At 36.8% G+C, this 25,397-nt stretch overlaps 1 protein-coding gene and 1 long non-coding RNA gene across 2 annotated transcripts; one reads left to right on the top strand and one right to left on the bottom strand.

Annotated features, from left to right (window-relative positions):
* Positions 1-10,264: 10,264 nt before the first annotated feature.
* Positions 10,265-17,250, bottom strand: CENPW (centromere protein W). The gene is made up of 3 exons (XM_080586847.1): positions 17,082-17,250; positions 12,922-13,035; positions 10,265-11,314 (listed from the first exon to the last, which is right to left on the bottom strand). Exons 1-3 carry the CDS (start codon positions 17,169-17,171, stop codon positions 11,288-11,290), a joined length of 231 nt encoding a protein of 76 aa, XP_080442973.1. The 5' UTR covers positions 17,172-17,250; the 3' UTR covers positions 10,265-11,287.
* A 56-nt stretch (positions 17,251-17,306) lies between these two features.
* On the top strand, positions 17,307-23,901 carry LOC308192846. Its single transcript, XR_013949150.1, has 3 exons — positions 17,307-17,886; positions 19,897-20,071; positions 21,389-23,901. It is a non-coding gene; the product is annotated as an uncharacterized lncRNA (long non-coding RNA).
* The last annotated feature ends 1,496 nt before the right edge of the window (positions 23,902-25,397 follow it).

The following is a 25,397-nucleotide window of genomic DNA, read 5'->3' on the forward strand; positions in this document are numbered from 1 at the left end:
TATTATATATGCTCAATCAGTACAAAGAAACATAGCATGCAAGCTAACTGGCTGATTACAGACTGTAACATTTCAAATGGCAATCAGCTCGAACAGACAGCCCGTAAGTCAGCTCAAAACCAAGACTCACAAAGAATATTCAACAAACAATTCTGAACGGCAAACTTGAAGAAGCTGAATTATTCATCAACAATTTGTGGTAAATAAGGGAATTTTTATGAATTATCTGCTCAAAAAAGTTTTACAGTACTGCAGGCTGAAAGAAAATATTTAAATAACATACATTTGCTGTTTAACAGAAACACGAGTAAAATGGATGTTTAATAATAATATTTCAGAGATACTAGAAAATTTGATCAATCAACATGCCAGATAGTCTCACAGGGTAACAAAGTGCAATCTCTTATTAGAGAAACAAAAAAGACACCTGAATCTGAAAAATAAGAAAACAGCATAGAATGATTTTTAGTTGCTTAGGATGCTCTGTTGTCGTGCTCTTCTACTCAAGGGATATATTACAATGTATATGAGCCAATAATTCTAGCACATGTTTGAATAATAGATTTCTATGACCTAATAAGTATTATTTAAACTGCTTTTGGCAATTCTCCACGGATTTGGTGTTGGATTTTTTTCTTTTCTTAATAATAAGGAATACATTCAAACAAGGGCTCACATACAAAATTGGAACAGGGTTTTCAAACCCTAGGATTTAAAAACAACTTATTTGCAAGATTTAAACAGGGTTAATAAAACTTCAGGTTGACTCATTTCCATTATTTCATTATGTCTGGAAAAATGTATTTACAGCTTTCAGTCAATGTTTCAAATCTATCAGCAAGCAACTGCTTTTTTTTTTGTTGTTGTTGCTGTTGTTTTGCTTTTTTTAAATCTTATGCAGAAAAACAAGGTAAAAAACAAGGTAAAAAATTAAGATAATACAAATGCCATTAGTTACAGAAGTCTGCCATAGCAGCAGTTATGTGATTGTGTGCAATGGATGGGTAGAACTACATTTTATTTGCCTGGTGCTGGAATGTGAACCTTCAGAATTAATTTCTGTATGGGCTTCATACATGCTCAAGTAAAACTAGAGCAAGTGTAGAGGTACACTATCAAAAAGATTTAGGAATTTTGGAAAAAAAAAAAAGAGTTTGCTTTCCTCTTAATCACTAACCTCCTGCGATGTTTCTGTTATCGGATCTCCACAGTTAACAAGGTAGGGAGAATCTTGCTTCTTGCATGATGAAAATATGACAAATACCTTCCGCCCCAATTTAATCTTTAATTACAAATTTCTGAAGCACAAGTTGATTGTGTCTTATCAGCCCAGTCTTACATTGAAATTATCAGTGGCGAGGGGGAAAAGAATGAAAAACTCTGGAAACAGACAACAAATTTGATACAGGAATTCAGAAACATTCACATGCCTGCTGACCCACTTACACGCTGAACAGCTCTCATAGAAAATGTTTTAATTCATTGCTTTACATCCTGAAGAATGTTCTCCTCTAACAGTTCACGTCTCTGGTGTAGATTAGTTATGGATCTTTCATGCTGATGAGGTAATCGCCTAAATGTACTATACACCATAGGATATCCTCCTCCTCTGTTTCATGTTCTGAATTGTTAAAGGTTAGCAAAGTGTTTCATCTGGTGCTAGACCCTCTTTAAATCAGAAATTACAAGAACAGACCATTATTTATTTATTTATTTATTTGGGGGGGAATAGTTCAAGAAACCTAGGTGAAAAAGGACTGCAAGTATATCTTCTAATTAAAAGTAGAGTTATAGTTTTACTCAAAATTTGATATTAACCTGTAAAGTTTTATTTCCAGCACAGTGATTGGTAACACATTGGTACTGATATAGTAAGATGAGATCCACAGTATAACTACTAAGAAATTTACTCGCAGAAAAAGTAGAGTTCACATCAAACAGCTAGAACATAAAAATAATTTATGTTGAATGCAAAAATTACTGCTCTAAACACATGACTTTTATTAAAACTATACTTCCTGTGTAACAGAGGCATGTAAAAATTAAATTAACTCAGAAATAAAGATATTTTGTTACACAAATTATGTCTCAAACATAGCCCACATTTCTTTTCAAGAAGGACGCAGACAGGAATTTAACTTACTAAGCTCTAAAAATATTATACATAAGCTTTTTAACAACATTGTAATTTTACATGGACTTTGCAAGAAAAAGCTTGAAAAACCTTGGTATTTCAAATGTATTCCTTTACTATTTAGAGTATTTTGCCAGTTTTCACAATAATTTCAAGTCATTTTTTAACAAACTGATATTGTTACAATTTCTACAATTCCAATTGTCGTATAACTTTAAACATTCAGCTACTAATTTTTAAAAAAGTTTTTCTTAAAAAAACTCAACACATATTCATCAGAGAAAAATATAAAGAACAAGAAAAGAAATGTTTTTCAACCAATAATTAACTCAGTAGAGAAAAAAAGCAAATAAATTGTCTTGGCTCATGTCTATGCTAGATCTGACGCTTCTTTCTGTTTTTTTGCTAACAAGGAGAAGGAACTTTTTTGAGAGAAACAAAACATTTCCACAACTTCTAAGAAAAAGCAACAGCATTGCTAACAAAGGTTCACCTTGTCAATTGTTTCCCAAAGCACTAATTATGCTAAGGAACGTGGAGAATTTGCTTCACTATTTTCACTAGTAAAGCATGTCACCCATTGGTACTATTGCTTACATTCCAGCATTGCTTACGTTCCTCTGCAATACTGCAAGGGGGAAAATTAAAAATCTGCATTAAAAACAACCAGCACACAATGTCTTTTGAATTGTGTCCTCAGGCATCCCCTTCTCTTCCCTCCCCTTTTTTCTTCTTGCCTTCCTTCCCCTCTTCTCTTTTTAATATTTAAGTTAGGGGTTGGGAAGAGAGTAGTAGAAGATACTGGGTTGAAATTCTGCTTAGTCTTCAAAATTAAAATAATATGGGCATGTTATGGAAACTGGAAGACTTTTCTGGGACATGAGTAGTAATTGGATTTTCATGCTTGAATGAAGGATGAAGATATCAAATACTTAGAAAAAAATTAAATATCTATCAGGCCCTACAGTTAAACAAACAAACAAAAAAACAAAACAAAAAAACACAACACACACACAGATTTAAAAGATTGAACACAAATCACCTCTATTCTCCACTGAAGAAAACTTTGATATTTTAAATTGATGGCTTATTCAAAGAATAAAATATAGCTCCAAGTAGTCTAAGTTTCACAAGGAGCTTTTTACAATGGATAGGATCTATGGTTTCTAAATTAAAAAATAAATCCAAATTTCTTAAAAGTGGTATATATATAATCCAGTATATTCAGAAAAGGTCTTCAGAGATCAGAACAGCAAACATTTTAAAATACAGGTAGCAAGATAAAATAATATATTATTGGTAAATCACCAAATTTGTAAGACATCATTTTAAATATATGTGGCCTTCTGCTTCATTGGGAACTTCACAAAAAAAAAAAAAGCCATTAGAAGAGTTTTCCTTAAAATAATGAAGTATCTAGCTTATCCCAACCTCCTCCCTTGTGAGTGGAAGCAGGCAAGCAAGAAGTAGGAAAAAGCATGTTAGCAGAAATATCCAAGGCACAATTCAGGTCAACACACGGATGTTTGTTTTGGAGAAGTTCATTGTAATTAAGCATCCTTTCTACCCAAATAAAGATGATTTGGAAAGGTGTTTTCTTTCTATTTCCAGGAAAACCTTACAAAAGATGCTAGGTTCGTGAAAATAATATGCCAAAGGAAAACTGCTGTGCTTTCATTCATCCTGTGTTTTTCATATTACCTATTCTTCCAACTCTTGGTTATAACTACATTGCCAGATAGCTGTTTCGCAAATAAGAAAAATACTACATAAGGCATGGTCGTGAGAATTATAATGATAAATTTCATTGTGTTTGTAGGTACAAAATTACAGTACAAGTAATGATTTCTTAAGCCAATAAACTATTCCTTGCTTTGTTGAAACTAAACTTCAAAAGTTGCAGTCAACAAAATGCCATTAAACACTAGCTCCTATATTCACAACCTAACAATGTTTGTGTCGATGCCCCATATGTATAGAAGTATTAAAGTGAACAGGACACAGCTTTCTTTTTCAGAAAGCTTGTGTTAGGGCTACTAGTTCCTGTGTTTGGTTCCTCCCTGAACACTTACGTTTTTGGGGAACATTTTGTATTTGGATTTTACTCAAAATTTAGGATAAGTAAAGCAAACAAAATAAAATATACTAGTGTCAATGAAAACACACAAAAGCTACAGGTAAGAAAAAGGTTTAAAAAAAGGTAGAAAATTCTCCAGGTTAGACCTACAGTAGAATTATGTGGAAAGGCACCAAGGTCTTTCCAGTACTGATGTCCAAAGAAATTCCCCCAGGATGTTATGGATACAGCAATGAATCTCCCCAAGACCCGGATATTTGCCCAGAGCAGCTCCTTACACAGCATACCATATCTAGCAGGAGAGCACACTCCTCAGGGCTATGACAGGTGTGACCAGGGGAAGTCACACACTCCAGCTTGATGGTGAGATTAAAGCTTTCTCCTGTGCAAGTATCTTCCAGATCCAAACTAACTTTGGGAAATTCATTCGTAAACCGTTACATATATTTAAAATAATACTAGTGATAGGGTTAAGACTTTTTTTCCTCTTTTTTTTTTTTCATATTTGGAACCATTCCTAGCCAACTGTTCCATCTCTCTTTCTCATTTTATAAACTTCAGTCAAAGAGAGGAAAAGAAAGCTTCACCTGGCTGTTGATGGCTCCTTTAAAGCACTTTCCTTAAATTCTCTTGAACTCGGTATACATTTCAAAGCCAACAGACTGCTGAAGGATTCTTGTACTAACTGCAGTACCTATTCATCAAGTTAACCATCTTTGGTAACTTTCCCTTTCTTTCTTCTAAAAAATAAAAAGAAAGAAATGTGAGCAGTGGTGAATAGGGATTCTCGTTCTGAATATCCGCAGACATTTATATATACACTAATCTACGTAAAACATTTATAGATGAACAACCTATTGCTCATCAATAGTATTCAAACATTGAAATGAGAAATGCATTTTTGCCCAAATTCCTATAAATAACATGAACGTGCCTTCAGATAAAATTGATAGCTAATTTATTCACTTGGCATTTTTCAATGTTGTAGCTGCCCTAAAATAACACACCATTATGTTCTCCAGTCTTAACAAGAAAAGGAAAACAAAAAAAGAAAACAAAATCAAGGTGAATTTCTGAAAATCATTTAAGTTAATTTTTATGTACTGTCATATATGTTCAAAAATTTATTCATTATGGAAGAGTTTCTGTTAAGGCTCTTACAGCACGCAAGATGAAGTTCTTTTGTCCACTTCTGATCTGAATTTTCAATGTTTATTCAAATGATTTTGTGGAAAAACCTTCACAAAAAGGCAACAGGAAAAGTATTGTCAAAATTAATTACCATGCGGAACTCCAATGACAATTTAGGAAGATAACCCATATCCCAGAAAAACTTAGTTAAGCTGAAGTTAAGGTTGAACAGACATAGCATTAACTTTATTGGAAAAAGTTTTAGAAGAGCACTGTTACTTAGACTACATGCAGAACACTGGCACCCTTCCCCAAACCCAAACCCTTTAAATTTGGAGAACATGGAAACCCACAAGTAAGCTTCAGTCTGAAAAAATAAACTAGGAAAAAACAAATACTGGAAGCTAGAAAGTGCAGTTAATGTTGGCCAGGCAATTGTTTACTATGCCATATGCCACCTTTCCTTTTTCCCTAATTACTCCCCTCTCTTTTTTTAAATTAGGGTCTTTAATTTTCAGTTGCTATCCAACCTTCAGAAATTAGTAAAATTTTGAACAGTTCATAGATTTTGGAAACAGCATTGTACACACACAATTTTCTCTGAAGAGTAAAAAAGGAATAAAGAACGTAGGTGTGTTTAAATAATCCATCATCAGTACGTGAACTTCAGCTTTTACCCTGAGTACCCTCAAACAGCTGGGACTAAACGCTTCCTTGTAGTAATGTTTCAGCTTAGCTTATGCAATAGAATTTTAAAAACTGGTTTACACATTATGTAAATGTTTTTCTTGACGTGGTTTATTTATAAAACTTGCTCAAATCTCACTAAAACTGATTTCAGTTATATAACCTAATCTGTGTGTACTTACCTGATGAAGTTAAACAAATTAAAAATACACATTAGGCTGTCAACTTTAAAGATTTGTACAAATACAGTTAGACCGATTTAAACCTGATATAAGGATTCAAATGTGGCTAATCCAGCTGTATTCCTTATTACATTTATTTGGAAGTGTTTCCGCTTTACGATTTTTTATTCGGGTTCTGTTCAATTGCCAAAATATGTATCTTTCTGTGCCTTCTGCACACTTATGAAACAAAATATGAGCCTGTTCCTGCAGCAGTTGAAAGAGCTTGACCTGTGCAGCACTTGGAGGCTAAGAGCAAGCCACTCCTGTAGGAAGTGCCCTTGGTTTCCTTTAAGCACTGCAATCACAGCAGCACTTACCCTGTAGTAAGGCTGTTGTCTACATTTCCTGTGTAAACCAGATGTAATTTTAAGAATGTCTTGGTGGCCTTACCTGTATTTTTCTACACTCTGCCTATTCTCCATCCACTGAAATCATTCCCGCAGGAAAGACTCTCTTAGTAAGAAACCTGATCTTACAGATATCAAATGACCTGAACAGGTCTTTCAGCAGTTTGCTCAGGATAACATTAGTATCCCAGTCCACATCAGAATATTATGTACCAAAACCTGTGTGAATTTGATGAGTGTGAACCGCAAAGAAAACGTCACACCCTCACCATTGTTAACCAAATAGCAAATGAATGAATTCCAACGGACCAAATATGCAGAACTGAGAGCTGTCAGGTGAAAAGGCTCCTCATTTTCTTCCTCAAAGTTACAATTTTGTATTTAGCGCAACAAAAACGTTGGCAGGATCTTTTCACCCTAGATCTAAAACTACTCAGGCTGAAAGTCTGAAACAGTCTGAAGAATTTAAACTTGACATCAAGTTTACAGCTGTGGAAAAAGGGGTTTTGTTTTACTGTAATCAGCATTTTTACGTGAAATACCAGTCACACCTTCTAAATATATACTTCTAATCATGTCACCTCAAAAAACTATGTATTTAGCAGTTATGATGGCCTATCATTAGTTGTTCTAAGCTGATAAAAGGCTAATAGAAGGCTAACTGAATCAGCAACTCAACCAATACTAGCTATATGTTTAAATTTAAGGTTGCTATAACGTCCTGTAAATACCTCCTGCATGAAACTGCCCATAAAACATGCCAGCTTCTAAAATGAAGCTGCTGTACAAATAACTATAGACCTGTAACTGAGTCAGAAAATGATCTAATGCTGCAACATTGAGCTTCGAGAATAATCTTCAAGATCCATTAAAGCCTCATATATATTTTACCCTCTCAGTACAAATCACCATTTTCTGAAGTTAAAGAATTTTTATTTATTTATTTAACTTTAACTGCCCTGCATGTGTCAGCAGTGCAGGATTGGTAGTCTTAAAAAAATAAATTTGGAAGCATCATAAATACATTTTTTTTAATAAGGATAAACAATATTTTATCTTACTGGGATGTTACTGCAAGGAAGAGAAAGACACTTTTCGCTCTATCCCCACCTTATGGCTAGAAAATGAATTTTCCTATTACAGTACACATTTCTGTCTTGGGTTTTTGTACCCTTCACTGTATCTTTATAGCCAGAGAATACTTAGTATTTGTATTTTGCAACTTAATATTCTTCGCAACCACGCACTCCTCTGTTTATAAGAGCAGTGACGGGCCAAGGCATGTGTGCTCTCCAGCACCTGTGATGATTCCCTGAATCAAAACAGCAGACGATGTTCCAACATAAATTTGTATTCAAATGGCAAGGTGATTATTTGGGCCCTAGTCCACAAAAATGTAGAGGCTCATATATTGCTGTTGGTTCCATTAAGAGTTAAACAGCTAGATCTTAGTCTTGAGAAGAGGTTGCTCAGGGGAAACCTTATTGCTCTCTTCAAATACCTGAAAGGAAGCTGGGGGTTGGCCTCTTCTCGCAGAGAACTAGCAATAGGACAAGAGAGAATGGCCTCAAGTTGCACTGGGGAGTTGAGGTTGGAAATTAGGTGAAATTTCTTCTCAGAAAGAACAGTCAGGCATTAGAACGGGTTGCCCAGGGAGGTGGTGGATTCACCATCCCTAGAGATGTTTAAGAAAGGCTGGACGTGGTGCTTAGTGACATGGTTTAGTGGGTGACATTGGTGGTAGGGGGATGGTTGGACCAGATGACATCTAAGGTCTTTTCCAACCTTAATGATTTTATGATCTCTCTACAGATCTAACCTTTGCTGATATACCATTCATGATACTCACACTTTTATATTCTGTAGTTTTAAACCTAATAATCAGGGGACTTACATACTGTGGTACTGCCTTATTCACTTGCGAATAAGCCCACTGGCTAAGGGGGCTATGTTAGCTAGTTTGTAACATGAAGTACAAAACACAGGCCACCAGAACTTCTGCCAGATTTGTCCCTTGCTTCATTTTATCTTCTCCCTCTTATGTCAACTGTTGTAGTAACGGTGTGAAATTGAAGAACGCTGGGAAAGCTGTAAAGAGAAAAAGAATGAGAAAACTACCTGCTTAACTTTAAGCTCTTCTACCCTGCTTTCCTGAGGAAATGACTCACAGTTGTACTGAGTGTCTGTTATTTCTCTCCTTCCCAAAATACCTTGAATCCTACCTTTGAAACCAAAGAAAATTCAATAGTGAAGTCTCAAACACTGAATTTCTCAAGGAAATTTCATCACTCCTGAAAACCATTGAGTAGAAGAAACCCTAATAATATGTCAACATAGCTCTTCGCTTTTTCCTCCCGAAGGCAGAGAAACCCCACGGGAACGCAATAAGTACATGCAGAGCCCAATGTCATTAGACCTTCTACCACAAATCCAGTTGAAAAAGACACTTTCTAAAACTACGTTTTAATGCTTCGTAATTAGCCACCTGAGATTCGCTGACCCAAAAGATATATTACCTAACTATAGCCCCCAAGGTTATAGTAATTGGAAGTGTCTGGGGTATTCAGACAACACTGCTGTAAGGAGACTTTATTCTAAAATGAAGGATACACATGAAGGTGTACAGAAATGCTGCCAAATACGAATACGATTAGCCTTCTAGGGAATATTCAGGAAGAACCTACTAGGAAGACATAATAGCCTTCTGGTTAGGCAGTCAGAAACATACACTACATCAACCACCTTAATTTTCAGTGAGAATTTAAGAGAGAAACATGAATACCTGCTGAGGTATACGTCTACTGAATACCTGCCTGCTTCCGAGTACTACCAATCTAGTTTTGACCCAAACTTCTCAGGGCTTGTAGAAAAGCATCCCTCTCACAACAAAAAGAATCATAGCCATGAACAGAGACCAAAAAAAACCCTAAAATATTTATAAAAACACACATGGATGGCTAGTTTTAGGCCTTGTCTCCCTTTTCCGGTGGCAGCTAATCATCCATCTACTACTTGAGAATAAGAACATTAGACTAAGCCCGAGTGGATCTTTTTCCTATGCAAATCAAAAAAGAAGTTAAAGTCAAATCAAAACAAGTTCCAAAAGAAGCAAGACAGCACTCAGACATCTGTCCAATGAGGAAAGGTATGTGGTTATATAAGACTGTTGTAAGAAAATACTTCAGGGAAAAAAATAACTGAAAACAGTTCTAAGAAAATCTAGTGTTTCAAAAAAATTAAGTTGCGGAGAGTAATTAAAAAGTAAAATATAAATACTTAATCAGATCTCTCATTCCTGAGAACGTACTTCAGATCATTAAATCCAAATATCCTCTATACGTGTATGTTTTCAGCTTTCTTTGTGGATTCCAAGGGAGTAAGAGAAGAAAAAGCAGAAAAAGGAATCGTCAACCTTCATAAGCAGCAGACTGAACTACGCCGTATGAGTTAAGTAACGCAGAATACACATCCTTCCTTTCTGCATACCGTAAAAGGACTTTTCTTGGGTTGTACAGGATTTTAAGAAGGGCATGGACGTGATACAAAATTCGAAGTTCTGGCATTGTAGTCTAAAGAATTTGTAACAAAAAAAACTTATGAAATACATTTTTTGCTAGGTTTCTAGAATATACTCTGTAATGCATAAAACAAACTACTCAATGCATAACATTGCAAAAAAATCTTTATTTGGAGAATAGCTCACTGTGCATATTACCTACAAAAGAGTATTATCAGCTTTAACAGCAAGATTCAACTATCTTTATAAAAAGATTAACTAAGCAAAGTGTTCAAAAACTGTTTTAAAATATCAAATCAAGAATAGCATATGGATTTTAATTTAAAAATATATTTTTATATAATGCACATTTCCAGACTTCTGACAAGTTAGGATGACATTTAAAAGTGGGAAGGTAGTAGTTCAGCATTCACGTCAACTTATCTTCACTGTTTTACAGGGTCTAACTTCAAAAACATCGGCTGTGCCTGATATTCCCCTTACCCCCCCCCCAACCTGCATCTGTCCACGGCAACTGAATCAGAGACCAACTTGTCTCACGTAGCACATCAAAAAATAGACCAGCTTTAACATTTCAAAGCACAATTTCTAAACACAAAATGTATTCTTCCTGCATTAGCCTACGATTCAAAGTTATTTAAAAATATTAAGACATTTATAAATAAAACAAAGCCAAGGTACTTTACTAGCTTCTACAGCAGTTATTTTGAAAGCCAAGATTTTGTTTAGCTAGTAAAATCTGCTCTGAATTGCATAACCTATAATGGAATTAGTGAAACCTGCATTTTTATTACTGCTCTCATTACAACGTTTTACACTTCTGATTAAAAGTTACACACTGTACTTGAAGAGTGAGTATGGTACAGGCATTCTTCCATTATTATGGAGGAAATAAGCTACAAAAAAAAGTCTTAAATGACGATTTACTATCACTTATAGGTGTTATTTTAAAATTATGCATAAAGTGTGTGAACGCATTACATTGTGTGTGCATATAATTATTATTATTATTTTTTTTTTTTTTTAAAGAAGCAGCAAGATATTCAGAGTCAGGAGACAAGACATCAGCAAAGCTAAGTACTTCCAGAAGCGCAAAGCTGACTCACAGGATCTCAAAAGTCAGTAAGAAAACACAGAGAAACATGCTTTGAAATTCCATTGCTCTGTTTTCTAGCCTCTGCTTCTCTTCAAAATAACCTGAAAAAAAAAAAAGTATATTTATCACTGCTTATATACTGTATGTTAGATATTACAATCCAGGCAGCACTACAAAGTTCCAAAACACTAGGATACTCAGACCATTTGCTCATTGTGCCAGACAATCTGTTTCAAACAGTAGAGTGACCAACGGTAGCAGTCAAAGGAAAAGGACAGGAATAAAGTAAAGGCATACAGAAATATGCCATATCAGAAAACATTAAAAGAACACTCATAAACCAAGAACTTGGTAAAATAATTTTTATTTTTTTTTAAATTGACTGTCAGGAAGTGGCAACAGCGCTCTCAGGCCCTCAGCAGATTCCTTGAAGCTCTTATCCCATTAGACGTAGACAAAAAGAAATAACTAAGACTTGCAATTACACAGCTACTATGCTCAAGTTTTTGTTTGCAATGCCTTGCTTCTTTATATATCAAGAGTGCCCAGACCCCTGGAAGGACATTTTTTGGTTTGGAGTTTAAGTTGAAAAATGAAATTCAAAGCTCAAGTGGGACTATTTAAGTGTTAACATTATTAAAATAAAGGCAGTTTTTCCTTTCTTCTCATCTTAAGAAAAAATAAATGGAGCACAAAAATGTTCAAATAACGTTAAGATTACAGTTAAAAAGAAATTACAAATGCATAAGATTCCAACTGTAACATTAACTTGGCTACCCTACACATCCTGTATATATTTCTGTTACTATAGTAATAGAAACTATCAAACTAAACATTTTGCCAGAGGAAAAAAAGACTGAAGATAAACAGAAGCCACAGGACCAAAATATCAGATACCACTGCATTTTACTCTTCCAATTTACACAGCAGTAGTAGGTGGTTGAACAGATAAGCAGGCACATTAGAGAGATCAAGTTCCTTCATGAAACAGAGGTAAAGCTGTCATATCCCACCAAGTGAAATGAGCTGCAAGAATCTGCTTATGACTGCTTTCAGACTAAGGTAAGAACTGAAGGTGCAAATATGATATATGAACTATTCCTCACTTGCTCCATAAAGCTTCTTTTATGTTACTGCAGTTAAGATAGCCTGCTTCCTTGATAGGATATCATCTGAGGTAAGAATCCTCCAACTTTGGAACTTGCTCCTATTCCCTGCCTGCCAGAGTCCAGACTTCTCTTCCCCATCCCGAAGCCATGACACTGAATGGCAAAACAAATTTTAGTTTTGCTAGTCACAAGTGTTCGTAGGCAGATGTAAACTCCTACTACCCATTCAAATCGGACACGCTCACCAAAGCAGCAGGGAGCTATAGGACCACACAGTCCTATAACACAGAGTACTTATTTACTCATTGCCAGTGCCATGCTAGTCACAGCCACAGTTTTCAGCCCATGGATGTGTGTTGGTAGACTACTGCATAGACAAACCCACATATTGAACTACGAATTTAAACATGGAATAGCCAAGTAAAAATAGGACTATATTTAACAGGGCAAAGAAAATTAATTTGATGCCTTGGTAACATTTTTGCAAGTTTTTGATTGTAAGTGAAAACATTAACAGTATCACAGAAAACTTTTGTATATGCTCTCATAGTATAGTTTGCATTGAACAGAAGAGAAAAATACTAAAAATGCTTTATTACCTTTGCTGCAGCTACAGTATGCTCAGGTTTAATTGTTTTACTTTTGTTCTCAAAAGCATTTGTCCTGGCTTCTTCTGCTAGCCGATGGAGAAACATTAAGAAGTTCAAATGTATCTTTAAAAGAAGAAAAATAAAATCAGGGAGAATTCAGACTGCTCATGCACTGTTTGTTTTGTTAGAGATCCATTGTTTGAGACAGAGGATTCCCATATTAGACTGCTTCGAAATTCCTGAAGGGTGTTCTTAGGAAGACAGGGTATCACTTGGGTCAAACCCTAATAGATGCCCATGATATTCCGTACTGCAAAACTCTTGTAAATACAGTTTAAGTTTATTATACTTAAATTGTAAAAGTGCCGTAGAAGTGATCATACAGACATCTAACAGAAATAAAACTTTATTTACGTTTTATTACAAAAGAAAAAAAAGCCTGCTAAACAAAAGTATCAAGCAGAGAATGAGAATCCTTTTGCTTACTAGTAGATACAATCAGCTTTCAGTGACTAAAAGAGTCAGACTGTTAACGAACAGCAAATTCATCCCTGCCTTATCACCAAATGGGCCATAGACAAGTTCAAGGACTCCTGCCCTTTTCCAGAGCAAAGGAGCATTGACATTAATTTCTCTAGCAGAAGAAACTCTCCACTGTCAGGAGCTTCCTTTCTTTTTTTTCCCAGCTCATCACTTACTTAACCTTCCAACATGAAAGGTACTGGTAGGTCAGTACGTTGGTTCAATACAAGATCCTGCTCTGTTCAATACAGCAGTGGCAAGAATTTCAACAGCCAAAATACTGCTACAGCTTGTACTAAAAAATTGCCATCAAAAACACCCCGGTGTAGTAACGAACCTAATCCCTAGTGTTATAGAGTCATTATGTCAACTATTTTAACAGTTCAACCTGAAAATTGGAAACTGCACATTTTGTAAATTAAGCCTTCAAACAATATTAACTTTGCTACATGAAGCATATTAAATACTTCTTCAATCAAGAGCTCAAGAATATTATTGAAACACGAAAATTTTATTTACATCAATTAGGTGATATAGTTGTTTTGCCATCATATCTTTCTAGACTGTAGATCAGCTAACAAGGAAAGTTACAATTTAGAATTTATGGGAAACAGCCTGGCAGGGTGCTCGCAGCAGAAGCAATCTGCAGGCATTTTAGCGTTCATATGACAAAACTCAATTCCTTCTAAAACTGCTGAACTAAAGGAATGTCACTGTGCAACACATACATCTATATTTTTGTATTTGGAAGCACCTACTACAGAAAAAGCAGATGCTCCTGCAGATTTACTTAGCAAAATATCAAACCAAGTTTTAACCTATTAATTTCTGCATGAGGAAGTTACCTCTGAAGAGAATCTGTTGTGGCACTGAGATAGTGTTAAACACTATACTTGCCATTATTAGACTTATCAACATGAAGGTTAGATTTCTGGGAACAACCTGGAGGAGGAGAACAAGGGGGAACAAAAACTTGCCATAGTTTCATGCCCCCTTGCTGAGGCACCTAAATGCAAAACTGTTCACTTTAAAACTGCCTTTGAAAAAATGCATCCTCTTAGACTCATTGCACCTATGTTTTCCTGCTTTCAAAGGGAATTACTCTGTGTTGAGAAGCTTCCCCAAACTCCTATCAACTTAAAAGAAACAGATGAGTAAAGTCAGAGCATTCTACAGCAGAGCACACGTTAATAAATATTCTAGATTGTTCAAGTTTATATGGTCTCTGTTTAAGGAAATAGAGAAAGGCTAATGAAAAGCATAATACCAGAATACCATCAATGCAACAGCTACTGACAAGTACCTAAGTGATGCCACACCTGTTTAAAGCCATTGCTTCACTACGTTAGATTATTGTCCCTCAGCATAAAACTTCAAAAGTTTTGAAATACCCATAAAAAAAAATCTTACACAACAGTATATTTATTTCCCAAAACAGAAAGGTTGGAAAGTTTTAAGAATTTAAGAAAAACATGTAACACTGCTTGCAGGTCAACTTCCACACACCTGTTGGGCAGGACTCATGAACAATAGTGGCAAGCTCCCTCATTTTGTTTTCCTGCCACATTAGCAATTTATTAGATAAATAACTTGCCTTAAATTAGATATCTATGTCTACTCACTAGATTCTATGCCCATAACAAAAACAAAAGTGCTCATTCATACTTCAAGCCTGTTCTGCAATATAAATACAAACCTGCACTTCTAGCATAAAAAAGCAGCCAAGTGCTTTCCTTCTATAATTCCAAGCTAGAACACAGTTTGCACAGCTCTTACCTCTCAATCTCATCACTAAAATCCTTTACCTATTTTCAAGAAGGTAAATTACTGATTTCTACCCACATTGGACAAACCTCTGCGCTATTCCTCTCTCTTCACTTAAAAATATTGTCATATTCCTTCTATAAAACAGCTTCTTGAGAAATTTCTAAGCTATACTGTGTACAGAGAAGGATGTTAACACTTAGAAAATAGGTCCTAGCAAAGCTTCAAAGTGTAGAAAGAGACTTGAGGAGGAGAACCTGAAAGGGGAAAGAAGAGATTCAATTCAGATATTTAACAAAAATGTTTGTATTCTTATGACTGATCTTTCAAACTTGTTAGGAACAATCACTGAAGATGACATCGGCTTACTGAAGAGTCAAGAAAAAAGTAAATAACCAGATTATGTCACAAAACAGGCAGGTACACCACCTCCTTGCTGGACTTAGTACCACAGTGCATTCAAACAAAGCCTGGATCATTCAGGAAAATACCCCTGAAAATGAAATAGCTGACTCTCTCATTTCCCCGCAGAAGACAAACAGCTTGTTCAAAACGTATATGGTTTAGTCTTGTTAAAAGAACTAGTATATAGATTTCCAAAGTATGCAGATGAATCACTCTTACAAAATTTGTAGGGAATGTGTAGGAGAAACTAAAGCTTTGCTGGAGAAAGGCTGGAAAAAACTCTCATAACTTGTTGCTTTAACTACATCAGCTGAACTTATTTTTCCCCCAAAAAAAGATCAACACAGATGGAGTTTTGTTTATTTATTCATAGAAACAGAGAATGAAAGTGCTGCTAGCCATATGCCTGGTTGAAGATCTTGCACAATCAGCACCCCTGAACACTCCTGTTCAGAAAAAGGTAAAACAAAAAGAAACCAAGCCTCCTAACGTTTAAAGGCCATTTAATTTTACATCACCAGAAGAGATACTCTAAGCTTCCACCACACTATTAAAATTTGTTCTGATTTCATCTTTTGTATTGGAATGAGTACTTCTGTAGCCATGTTTTAGGCCAGACCAGATTGACGTTGCTTATTAGTTTCAATCAATTCAATTTGCTGATGGCCTTTGCAGGCCACAAAACACTAGTGCCAGGATGAGGCAGAGACAGGAACCGATGGCCAAGGTTTGGGGGTTACATCCCACTTACCCTTTTTCAGACAGCCATGCTTCCTGGAAACCAAGTTGATATGACCATGGAAACACACACCAAGTGTTACTAACTACAAAAAAAATATTAATGACTGTGCAAGTTTGATTAGTTTCTACTGCATCCCACTGATTAAGCTTTGAGTGGGTCTCAGCATGAGTAGAGAGTGGACAAGTCCTTAGTCCATAAAATACTCCACAGATAGCAAAAGTGGAGGAAGAGATCCTTGTTTTCATTAGACAAATTAGAAAAACACGTACCATTTGCATTCAAATGTACGCACTGTCATGTAATTACCACCTTTATTTAGCCTTGCAGATCTAGATACCTACCTTCAAGTCACACAAATATACGACATGCATTATTGCCCTGAGAATCGCATGCTTTGGAAAACGAGACCACGTTACAGTCACACCAGTTAAGCCAATTAAGTCACTCAAAAAAAAAAAAATTAAAAAATTACGTGCAGATACTTCTCCCCCCCCCCCTCTGCAGGCCAGGCTCCCTTGGCGCAGTCGGGTCTCTTTTGAGCCTCGCAACCCCCTTTCCGTGACCAACCCCCTCGCCGCGGGTCAGGACGAGCCCACCTGGCTGCCCCCGGTGTTGCCGTAAGGCTCCGCCACCCCGCGCCTTCACGGCAGGCCCTTCTCACCCACGACCAAGGACCCTACGGGAGACCGGCCGCCCCCTCCCCCTGCCGTTACCAGCGCCCCGGCGCCGCCCTCACCAGCAGGTCCCCGCTGGCGGCCAGGCGCAGCTGGGGCTTGTGTCTCCTCAGGACGCCGCGCAGGGTGCCGCGGGGCGCGCCGCGCCTCATCCCGCCCGCCACAGCCCCGCACCGCTTCGAATCCGCCGCCCCGGCGCAGGCGCGCGCCCGCCGTGACGCACTTCCCAGCGGCCCGGCCCGGCGCAGCACCGCCCCCCCCCTCCGCCGCCGTTAAACCGGCGCTCGCGCGTTGCCATGGCGGCCGGTTTCACCCCCACCCCCCCCCCCCCCCCGCCTCCCAACCCAGAGGGTGCCCGAAACGCAGGCGGCACGCCACCGGCAGCAGCCGCCTCGGGGCCAGACCCGTGAGTTTTCAGCAGCCCTCTCACGAGCGTGACAGGATTTAGTGGCCGCAGCGGAGGAGGGAGCTGTGGGGCACGCACGTTCCCTCCCGCGGTGCCTCGCGTCGCCCCGCTGGGCGATGCGACACCCGGCGCGGGCTGCAGGGCCGGCAGCCGGATTCCCATCATAAACCCCCGCTAAAGCGAGCCTGGAGTGGCAGTCACGTACACCCAGATAAAACGCTGCACAAGCTGAGGGAAGCGACTTTATAACCGTAGGCACAAACACTCCCCATTCTCACGGCAGCCACCACTTCCAAGTGTCACCCCTTCCCCAGCACCCGTCCCCGCGCGGCTCTCGGCCGGCGGGTGCTGCTGACTGAAGGACAGGTTCCCCCACAGAGGGGCCCCTCTAGCTTGGCATTCTCGGTCTGGTTGGACTCTGTGTACTTAAGTTGGAGAAAGGGTCAGGATTTCATACCGAGGTATGGAGTTTTTCAGCATATTTATTAGTTTTTTGTTTTCCTTGGCCTATGGGATGTTTGCAAGTTTGAACGTTAAGTCAGTAGGATAAATATATCGCCTTTATTTTAATATGCTCACAATTGTCAGTACCCAGATACAAGCTGGTTTTATTAAAGTATGTTATTAGATCTGTAGGATTTGGTATTTTAGTTAATTTTGCAATACACACAAATGTGGTCCAAATAGAAGTATGGTATCTGACAGCAGGAGAGAATTTAAGATTTGCCCGTTCATCATACTCTGTTGGGTGTCTGAAAATCATGCTTTGTTCTTTCAGCTTTGACTGTCACTTGTCATTAACCATCAACAACAGTGCAGATCCTAAAATCAGGGTCTTTTTTTTTTTTTTCTGTAAATGAATAAGCACACTAAAACAGCTTTTTTTTTTTCTGCAGTTTAATAATAATCACAGTTACTGGCTCAGCAACACTGACAAAAGTAAACATTTGTTTTGTCAGTTAACTAAATACATATGACTCAGGAGCTACATAGGCTCGTATTCTGTAAGACGTACAGTCTACACATAGGAGCTTGCATTGGGATCGACAATAATTCAGCATGTCAACAGATTCAAATCTACAGCTGGGATAAATCAGTAGTTCACCGGACCTTTCTTAAGCTGAGAATTGGGCCTTGCAATCTCGTATAGTCTGTAGGAAACTGGTATGGACAATCATTTTTCAAACTGTATGAGATGCAAAACAACTCCACCGTAAGTCTAAAGCATACATCACATAAGTTTGCAACTCTGAAGTGACCTGCATAACACGACAGATGCCGAGAATCAAGACTCGTAACAATATCTCCAGTCATATGTTAGCTATATGAACAATTGTGATTGAATAATAAAATCTATTATTAAGTCTAATACTATTAGACTTCCGTGGTTCTGATAGTTTTATATTTCTAATGGGCTATTCTTTGGTTTTAGCTATATAAAACAATGTTTTAAAATGCAGTCTCAAATCTATTGACATTCCAGATTTTCTTTCTTACGTTTTGAAAAGCTTATGACATTAATTACTGCAATTGAGAACAAAGAGGTCCAATGTAAAAATACTAAATTATAGGTTCTGATCTGCTTATGTTCTGAAAGAACATAAGCTTCGACTGCTAAAATTCCTCCCTCAATATATATTTTTAATATATTCTCTTTATTGGTAAATAGTTCTGTAAATATGATTTTTGAATAGTTTAATAGGAAAATTGTAGTACAAGAAAAAATTATAGTGCTGGACATTATGTATTGCAATGGACAAAAATGATTTTACAAATTAAATTCCATAAAAATCACTAATGTTCAAATTATTTGATTTGTCTTAACATATGGATTAATAATAACATTACAGTGAGTCATAAAATAACTGTAAACTCACATTATGTTCCGATTTTGGGCATAACTGTTTTCCTTTTTTTATCTGATAGGATCTGTAATGTTCTGATTTAATGCTGTTATGAAGTACAATGTAAATGGCTAAAACAATCATTCCAAATATATTTTAAATAAATTCTTGAAATTTTGAAAATTGTTAATTTTGCCATGCTCTTGCAGCCTTTTAGTAAAAGGCGATTCTGTACAGAAATGGCATATTTTCATGCTTTGCTAGTTCAAAAATGTAGCAGTTTTGCATCCATTTACTACATGCAGCTACATTATTTTCAAGTAATATTTCAAGAATTTTAAGGATTTTGCTTTTTAAACAATTGCAACTTTTAAACACACTAGTTCATTTCATGAGCTGGACATGTTTCAGGGCTTCAGCTGCAGCACTGTATCTTCCCAGTTTTCCAGGAATACTGAGCTGTATTTTATAACTAAATGCACCATCTGATACTGATGATGAGATTAGGAAAATTCAGCAGTTAAAATTCCACCATCCAGGTGTGACTTCTTCAAGAAAACAAACAGCCTTTGCAGTGTTTGAATCAAGGCAATTTCAGTAACATAGTTTTGTCACTTTTGCTTCCAGATTATGTGCATTTCTTGAAAACAGCTCAATACATTTCAGTGACTAAGAAGAGGCCTGACTGGGGACCATCACTACTGAACTGCAAACCAGTAAACATTTTATTCTCTGTCTCTGTAAAGAAACAGATGAATTTAAAAATTAACTTCTGAATATTACACTTGCTTCAGTTTAGAAGGTATTAAAGGAATGGGTAAAATTAAACTGGAGAGCAGTGTTTCCCTTCTGTCGTGAAGCTCTTATAAACCCATCTCAGCTTGTTAAAGTGGTTCTACCAACCTGTCCTTTATAACTATTACCTTAATTATTTTGTTTCTGGATTCACATTATCTTCAGTCAGACTCTTCATCAGCTCTTCATTAATTCATTATTTTTGTCCCAAAGAATGCTGAAGAGCTCCATTTTAATTGTGTGATATCTTGAAATTAAGTCACATTTTATAGATTCTTGCTAAGCCAAAGGTCCCTCGGTTTCTCCTCTAGCCAGATACTGGCTGTTAAATACTTTCTGGTGCTAATCCAGTTTCAGTGGCTGATGAAAGACTTTAAAAACATATCCTGGATATGAATGTCAGAGCCTAAAATCTTTTGATGCTGTCTTCAGTGATGAAAAGATCTGTCCAAAACCAGAACAACAATTCAGCAAAAGTAAACTCTTCTATAATGTAGTTGATAGGCTTGATCATAGTGGTTGGAGGTACACAGATCTACTCTCCTGTTACACCTGTATATTCTTTCTTTTGAATGCAGGATAATTCAGGTGTGGTTGAACCCTTCTGTAGAGAAACAGAAAAAGAGAAAATACAAAGGAGCAAATTGTATGTTTTCTTATCCTCCATGGAACTTAAGCAGATCTCCTGCTTGAGAAAGAAGGATGGAAATGGCAGTTTTGACAAGCAGCTTTTTTCTTCTGGCTGTCACTATTTGTAATGTGGCAGTAATTGGATTGCAGTGGTAAATACTAGCAGCTCAAAGAGAAAAACAGCTCTAGCATAATTTATTTTTAAAAATTACTTTTTATTTAGCCCTATTTCTATTTGTTTTCAGGCACAATGTTAAATAGTGAAAAATCAAAAGGCACAATGCCATAATATATATTTGAGATTCACACTATTTGCTTATTTTAGGGTATACAATTTAAGCTTCAGTTTTCCAGGACATTCTGTATATCGGATCTCCTAACACTGCGTAGAGCTTGCCTAAAGTCAGTTGACTTCTACACAGGCGAGAGACTGTCCATCAGCCTGTTGTCACTAGGGACTGTGTTCACTAAAAAAAAAACAAAAAAAAAGAAAAAAAGTAGTCACTCAGTAGCCACTCACCTTTAGATTTTTCTAATGGAATTAGAAAAAAAAAATGATTTTTTTGAAATTGAGTAAAAAAAGCAAACACCAAAAATAATCTCTAGATAGCCACTTTGATTGTGTTTTTGTAACTTCTGTTGTGACTTTTAAAAATTTTAAGATTATTTACGTTTCACTCTCATATCTACTCAGGCAGACCCACCTACTTCACGCCAGTCATCCGTCCTCCACCAAATTCCAGAAGGAGGAGTGTTATCATCTTCAGATGTCGTGCTTTCCAGGGCTACATACAAGCCAGAAGGGTCTTCAGGCACCCCTATTCTGATCAGCTAGTCCAGACTTACCAAGAAAAAGACCACCTTCTCTGAGAAACTTTCACAAACTAAACAAAACTCTGAAAAATACTTGTTATCTGCCTTCCAAAAAAGATATTTTATGCACATGTATTATAAACAGAGAAGGAGAGTGCAAAACTTAATGACGTACCCTCATATCTTTACTGAAGGCACGTCTAATTAACATCATTAATAGTAATGACCATCAATATAGAACTCAAAGATTAATATCATTCAACTACCAACGTTTCAATTACCTTTATCAGGAAGGGTAGATGACAGGTGTTGACCATGAAAAGACCTGAGTTTTTTCTTCACTTTTGTTTTTCATATGAAGTGTAACAACATCTTTTAGCCTCACTAGAGGATGTGTTAACATTCACCTTCCTACAGGGACCATGTTTTTCTTTGGCTTTCTTTTTATTTATTTTCAGTCAGAAAAGTTTGATATACAACAGCTTTTTCCTACCTCTTTGTTGATTTCCTTCAGGTTATGTACCATCTCAAATGCAGAATGATATGATACAGAAAGGCCTGCTTAGCTATGCATCTTTCCATCTCTTTTCTGGCTTTGACCGCAGAGGAAAATGGGTCATCCCAATTTGAGATATCAATCCCTGCCCCAAAAAATTAGCTCTCTGCTGGAGTTCCTAATTGCCACTCATCCTCAGCCCCTCAATCCTAAAGTAATGCTGGAACAGGTGACGAGGCTACTTTAATGACAGGTGCCCATTTCTTGCTTGGTACTGCATGTGTCTTGTGAATGCCATGACACAACAGGACATACATGCATGTTTACTAACATTAAAACCACTTAGCACCTAATCACAAAGTATATCTCAGGCCACAAGTATAAATACAGTTAAATATATATATATTTTTAATCGGTAAACAGTAGGTGATAACCAGTGGGATGTGTGCCTGGCATATAATTTGCTGCAATACCCCTGATGATGGATTACAGCAAACAAATACAAAGAGTACAAACACAAAACAAGAGTACAACACAAAAGTGAGAGATAGGTTAGATTTCAGATGAGGTCAGTTGATTTCTAATAACTTAAATCCTGCTTTGTGTGCCAGAAGCTAAGCCATAATGTTATAATTACATACAGACTTGGTAGAAGAAAGAATAGCAGCAGTAGTGAAGCAAGAATTTGCGTATTGACTTCCAGGTGCATGGAATAACTTTATGATACAATAGGAGTGGCCTTCAGAGCACAAAATACTCATGTACTATGCAGTCAGTGAGACAGGGGAGGGAAAAATAAATATTTTTCAGTTATTTATATCTTTTTCATCGTTGCCAATAAGGGAGTTTAAAAAAGAACGTTTCAAATAAAATATAAATACTTCAGAGTAAATTGTAATCTGAATGTATTTTTTCAGGCAGATTTTCAGAAATGAAGAGGCTTTTATTGAATGCTAAAACAAACGTACAGTCACCTGAGAATAAGCAGTATAATTTACACAAAACAGTTTAGCACAAAAGGATCCTCAGTCAATGATCCAACTTCTTTAGTAAGCAGACATAAAATTATTCGACTTCAAAATTATGTTAATAAATTAATGATCAAATATGAGCTATCAAGAGTGAGATGGATATAATTCAAGTATTTTTTTCCTGGGAAAAAAAGGAATTGAAAATTTTAATGTCAGTTTTGTAATACTAAAAAATAAACACCCTGGAGAACAAGAGAACTACTGCTTAGTTTCCTTTGTTACACTTGCATTCATTTTGAGTGCACAGAAATTTTCCTGAATGTGACTATATGCCATGCCCTTTTCAAATTTGCAAACACACTTCTAAACAACAGCAGGAATTGAAAAATATAACACACACACACACACACACTGGAACTATTCCAGATTAGGATTGAGAATCAGTTCTTTTGTAAAGGATCTAAATGAAAAATTTACAGTTTAAAAAAATTCTGCTGCTATATAAGCATAAACGAAGGGAAAATACTTCATCAGAGAGCATGGTAGTATAGGAATTATTAAACCATTTTTCTTTCAGCTATTTTTTTTTGTTATTTTTTGTTTTGTTCATTTTTTTGGTTGGTTGTTTTTTGTTTTGTTGTTGTTGTTTTTTCCAAATAGCCTGCTGTATAGTGTATAGAAAGGGGCTAAGTATCGATTGAGATAAAAATTCTGTTATTAGCTTAAAATCATTTTACCTTGCAAGTACGATAACATTTGCAGATTCAAATTTGATTGGAAGTGGTAGTTTTCAGAGTGAAAGCTATTGTATAAACTTCATGAATGTAAAACAACACCAGTAAGTATTGCTTAAATAAATGTAACTTTGACCACAATTTTGTAAATAAACAACTGCTGATACGATCTTTTTCTTTTCCTACAGAACAAGCCTACTTTCTTCAAACAGTGCTTGACACAAAGAAAAACAGTGAGGGCGTAACGCTTCAGGTTAATAAAACTAAAAGATAGCAGCTGTAGCTGCTGCCTTGCACAGAGGCAAGATACTGCTCCCTGCTGTAAGAAACTGCATTGGAGCCTTAACGTAAGAATAACCATTGTTGTCTGCGGAAAAGAGAAGCCATATCGATTTTTCTTCATTTACCCCAACTGCTGTGTAAGCATGTTGTTACAACAGAAATGTACATTGAAGCACAGTAGCTATTAGAACGGGTTTAACAAATGGAAGTGACATACTATTTTTCTAGAAACAATGAGGCTGTCTACCTTGAGTATACATAGAATAACTTAACTACCACAAAGCCAAGAAAAAATTCTATTTGAAATTCACAACTCTTGCATCATCACAGATCAATTATAACAAAACTTACCCAATAAAAACACAGTGAATCATAACACAAGCGCAAGATTTTTTGAAAGAGTGTATTATAAAGTTAGCTGACACTTAGAATGCAAGTCAGCTCTAAGGTGTAACTCTCACCTTTATCCGAGGTATTGCAAATAGGGGTTTTGTATTTAGACTGCCTAGCATAAATGCTAGAAAATGTTATGCTTGATTTTGCAAAATACAGTGATGTTTTTCATAGTGAATAAGGTTGCTGTGATGTTTCTTAAACAAGTCCATTCACTTGGGTGTGGCTCTGGCTCCTTGATACCACCAGTGAAGCACCAGCTCCTAGATGTACCATGGAATAGTTCCCTTAGATCCTGTGGAGGACGTAGGTAGCGTCAGACTGCTATTATTTACCATCCCGATTTTACCCCTGTACAAACCAGTTCCTGAATGCTGCCACTAAGCAATGCAGTGGTAAACATAAAAATGCTGCTCGGAGGCAGCTCTGCCTAAAATGGTGGCGGGTGTGTGCTATTCCAGGTTTTTTTAGTGCTAATACATTGATATTGAATACTGTCCTGCTTTGAGACAGGAGTAACAATATGGTATATTTAACATCCGGATTTTTTTTTCTCTCATCGTGTTCTTCAGTCTGTTTTAAACATACTTGCTGTTTTGAAAGATGTGTTTGTATCTCTCTGGAATTCTTCCCACTTTTTTCTGATGACGTGGTGATATCGCTAGGTCAGTGTCTCTGCTGCATTGCGAAAAGTGTCCAGGAAGAGAACCATCGGGAGAAAGAGAAAAAAAATAAGATAGTACAAGAATATGGGAAGCTGTGACTAGGTGCTGTTGTTTTGGAGGTTTTCTAATGTAAATGTCATACAGTTGAAGGTCCATACTCGTTGGTATGTTCAGCTGTTTTGCACTGCTTCAAGTAAGCAAAACAGCTGTAAACCTAGCTTAGCTCTCCAATTAAGCTGAATTTATGGCATCTTTACAATACCAGTGCACAACAAAGCAGCTGGAGACATCAAGTAATTCTGATCCGAGCAATCCCTTTTTAGGGCTTTATTTGACATTCTTTAGTCAG

Source organism: Anser brachyrhynchus (assembly GCF_964034855.1).
Source record: "Anser brachyrhynchus genome assembly, chromosome: 3".
Taxonomy (NCBI): Eukaryota; Metazoa; Chordata; class Aves; order Anseriformes; family Anatidae; genus Anser; species Anser brachyrhynchus.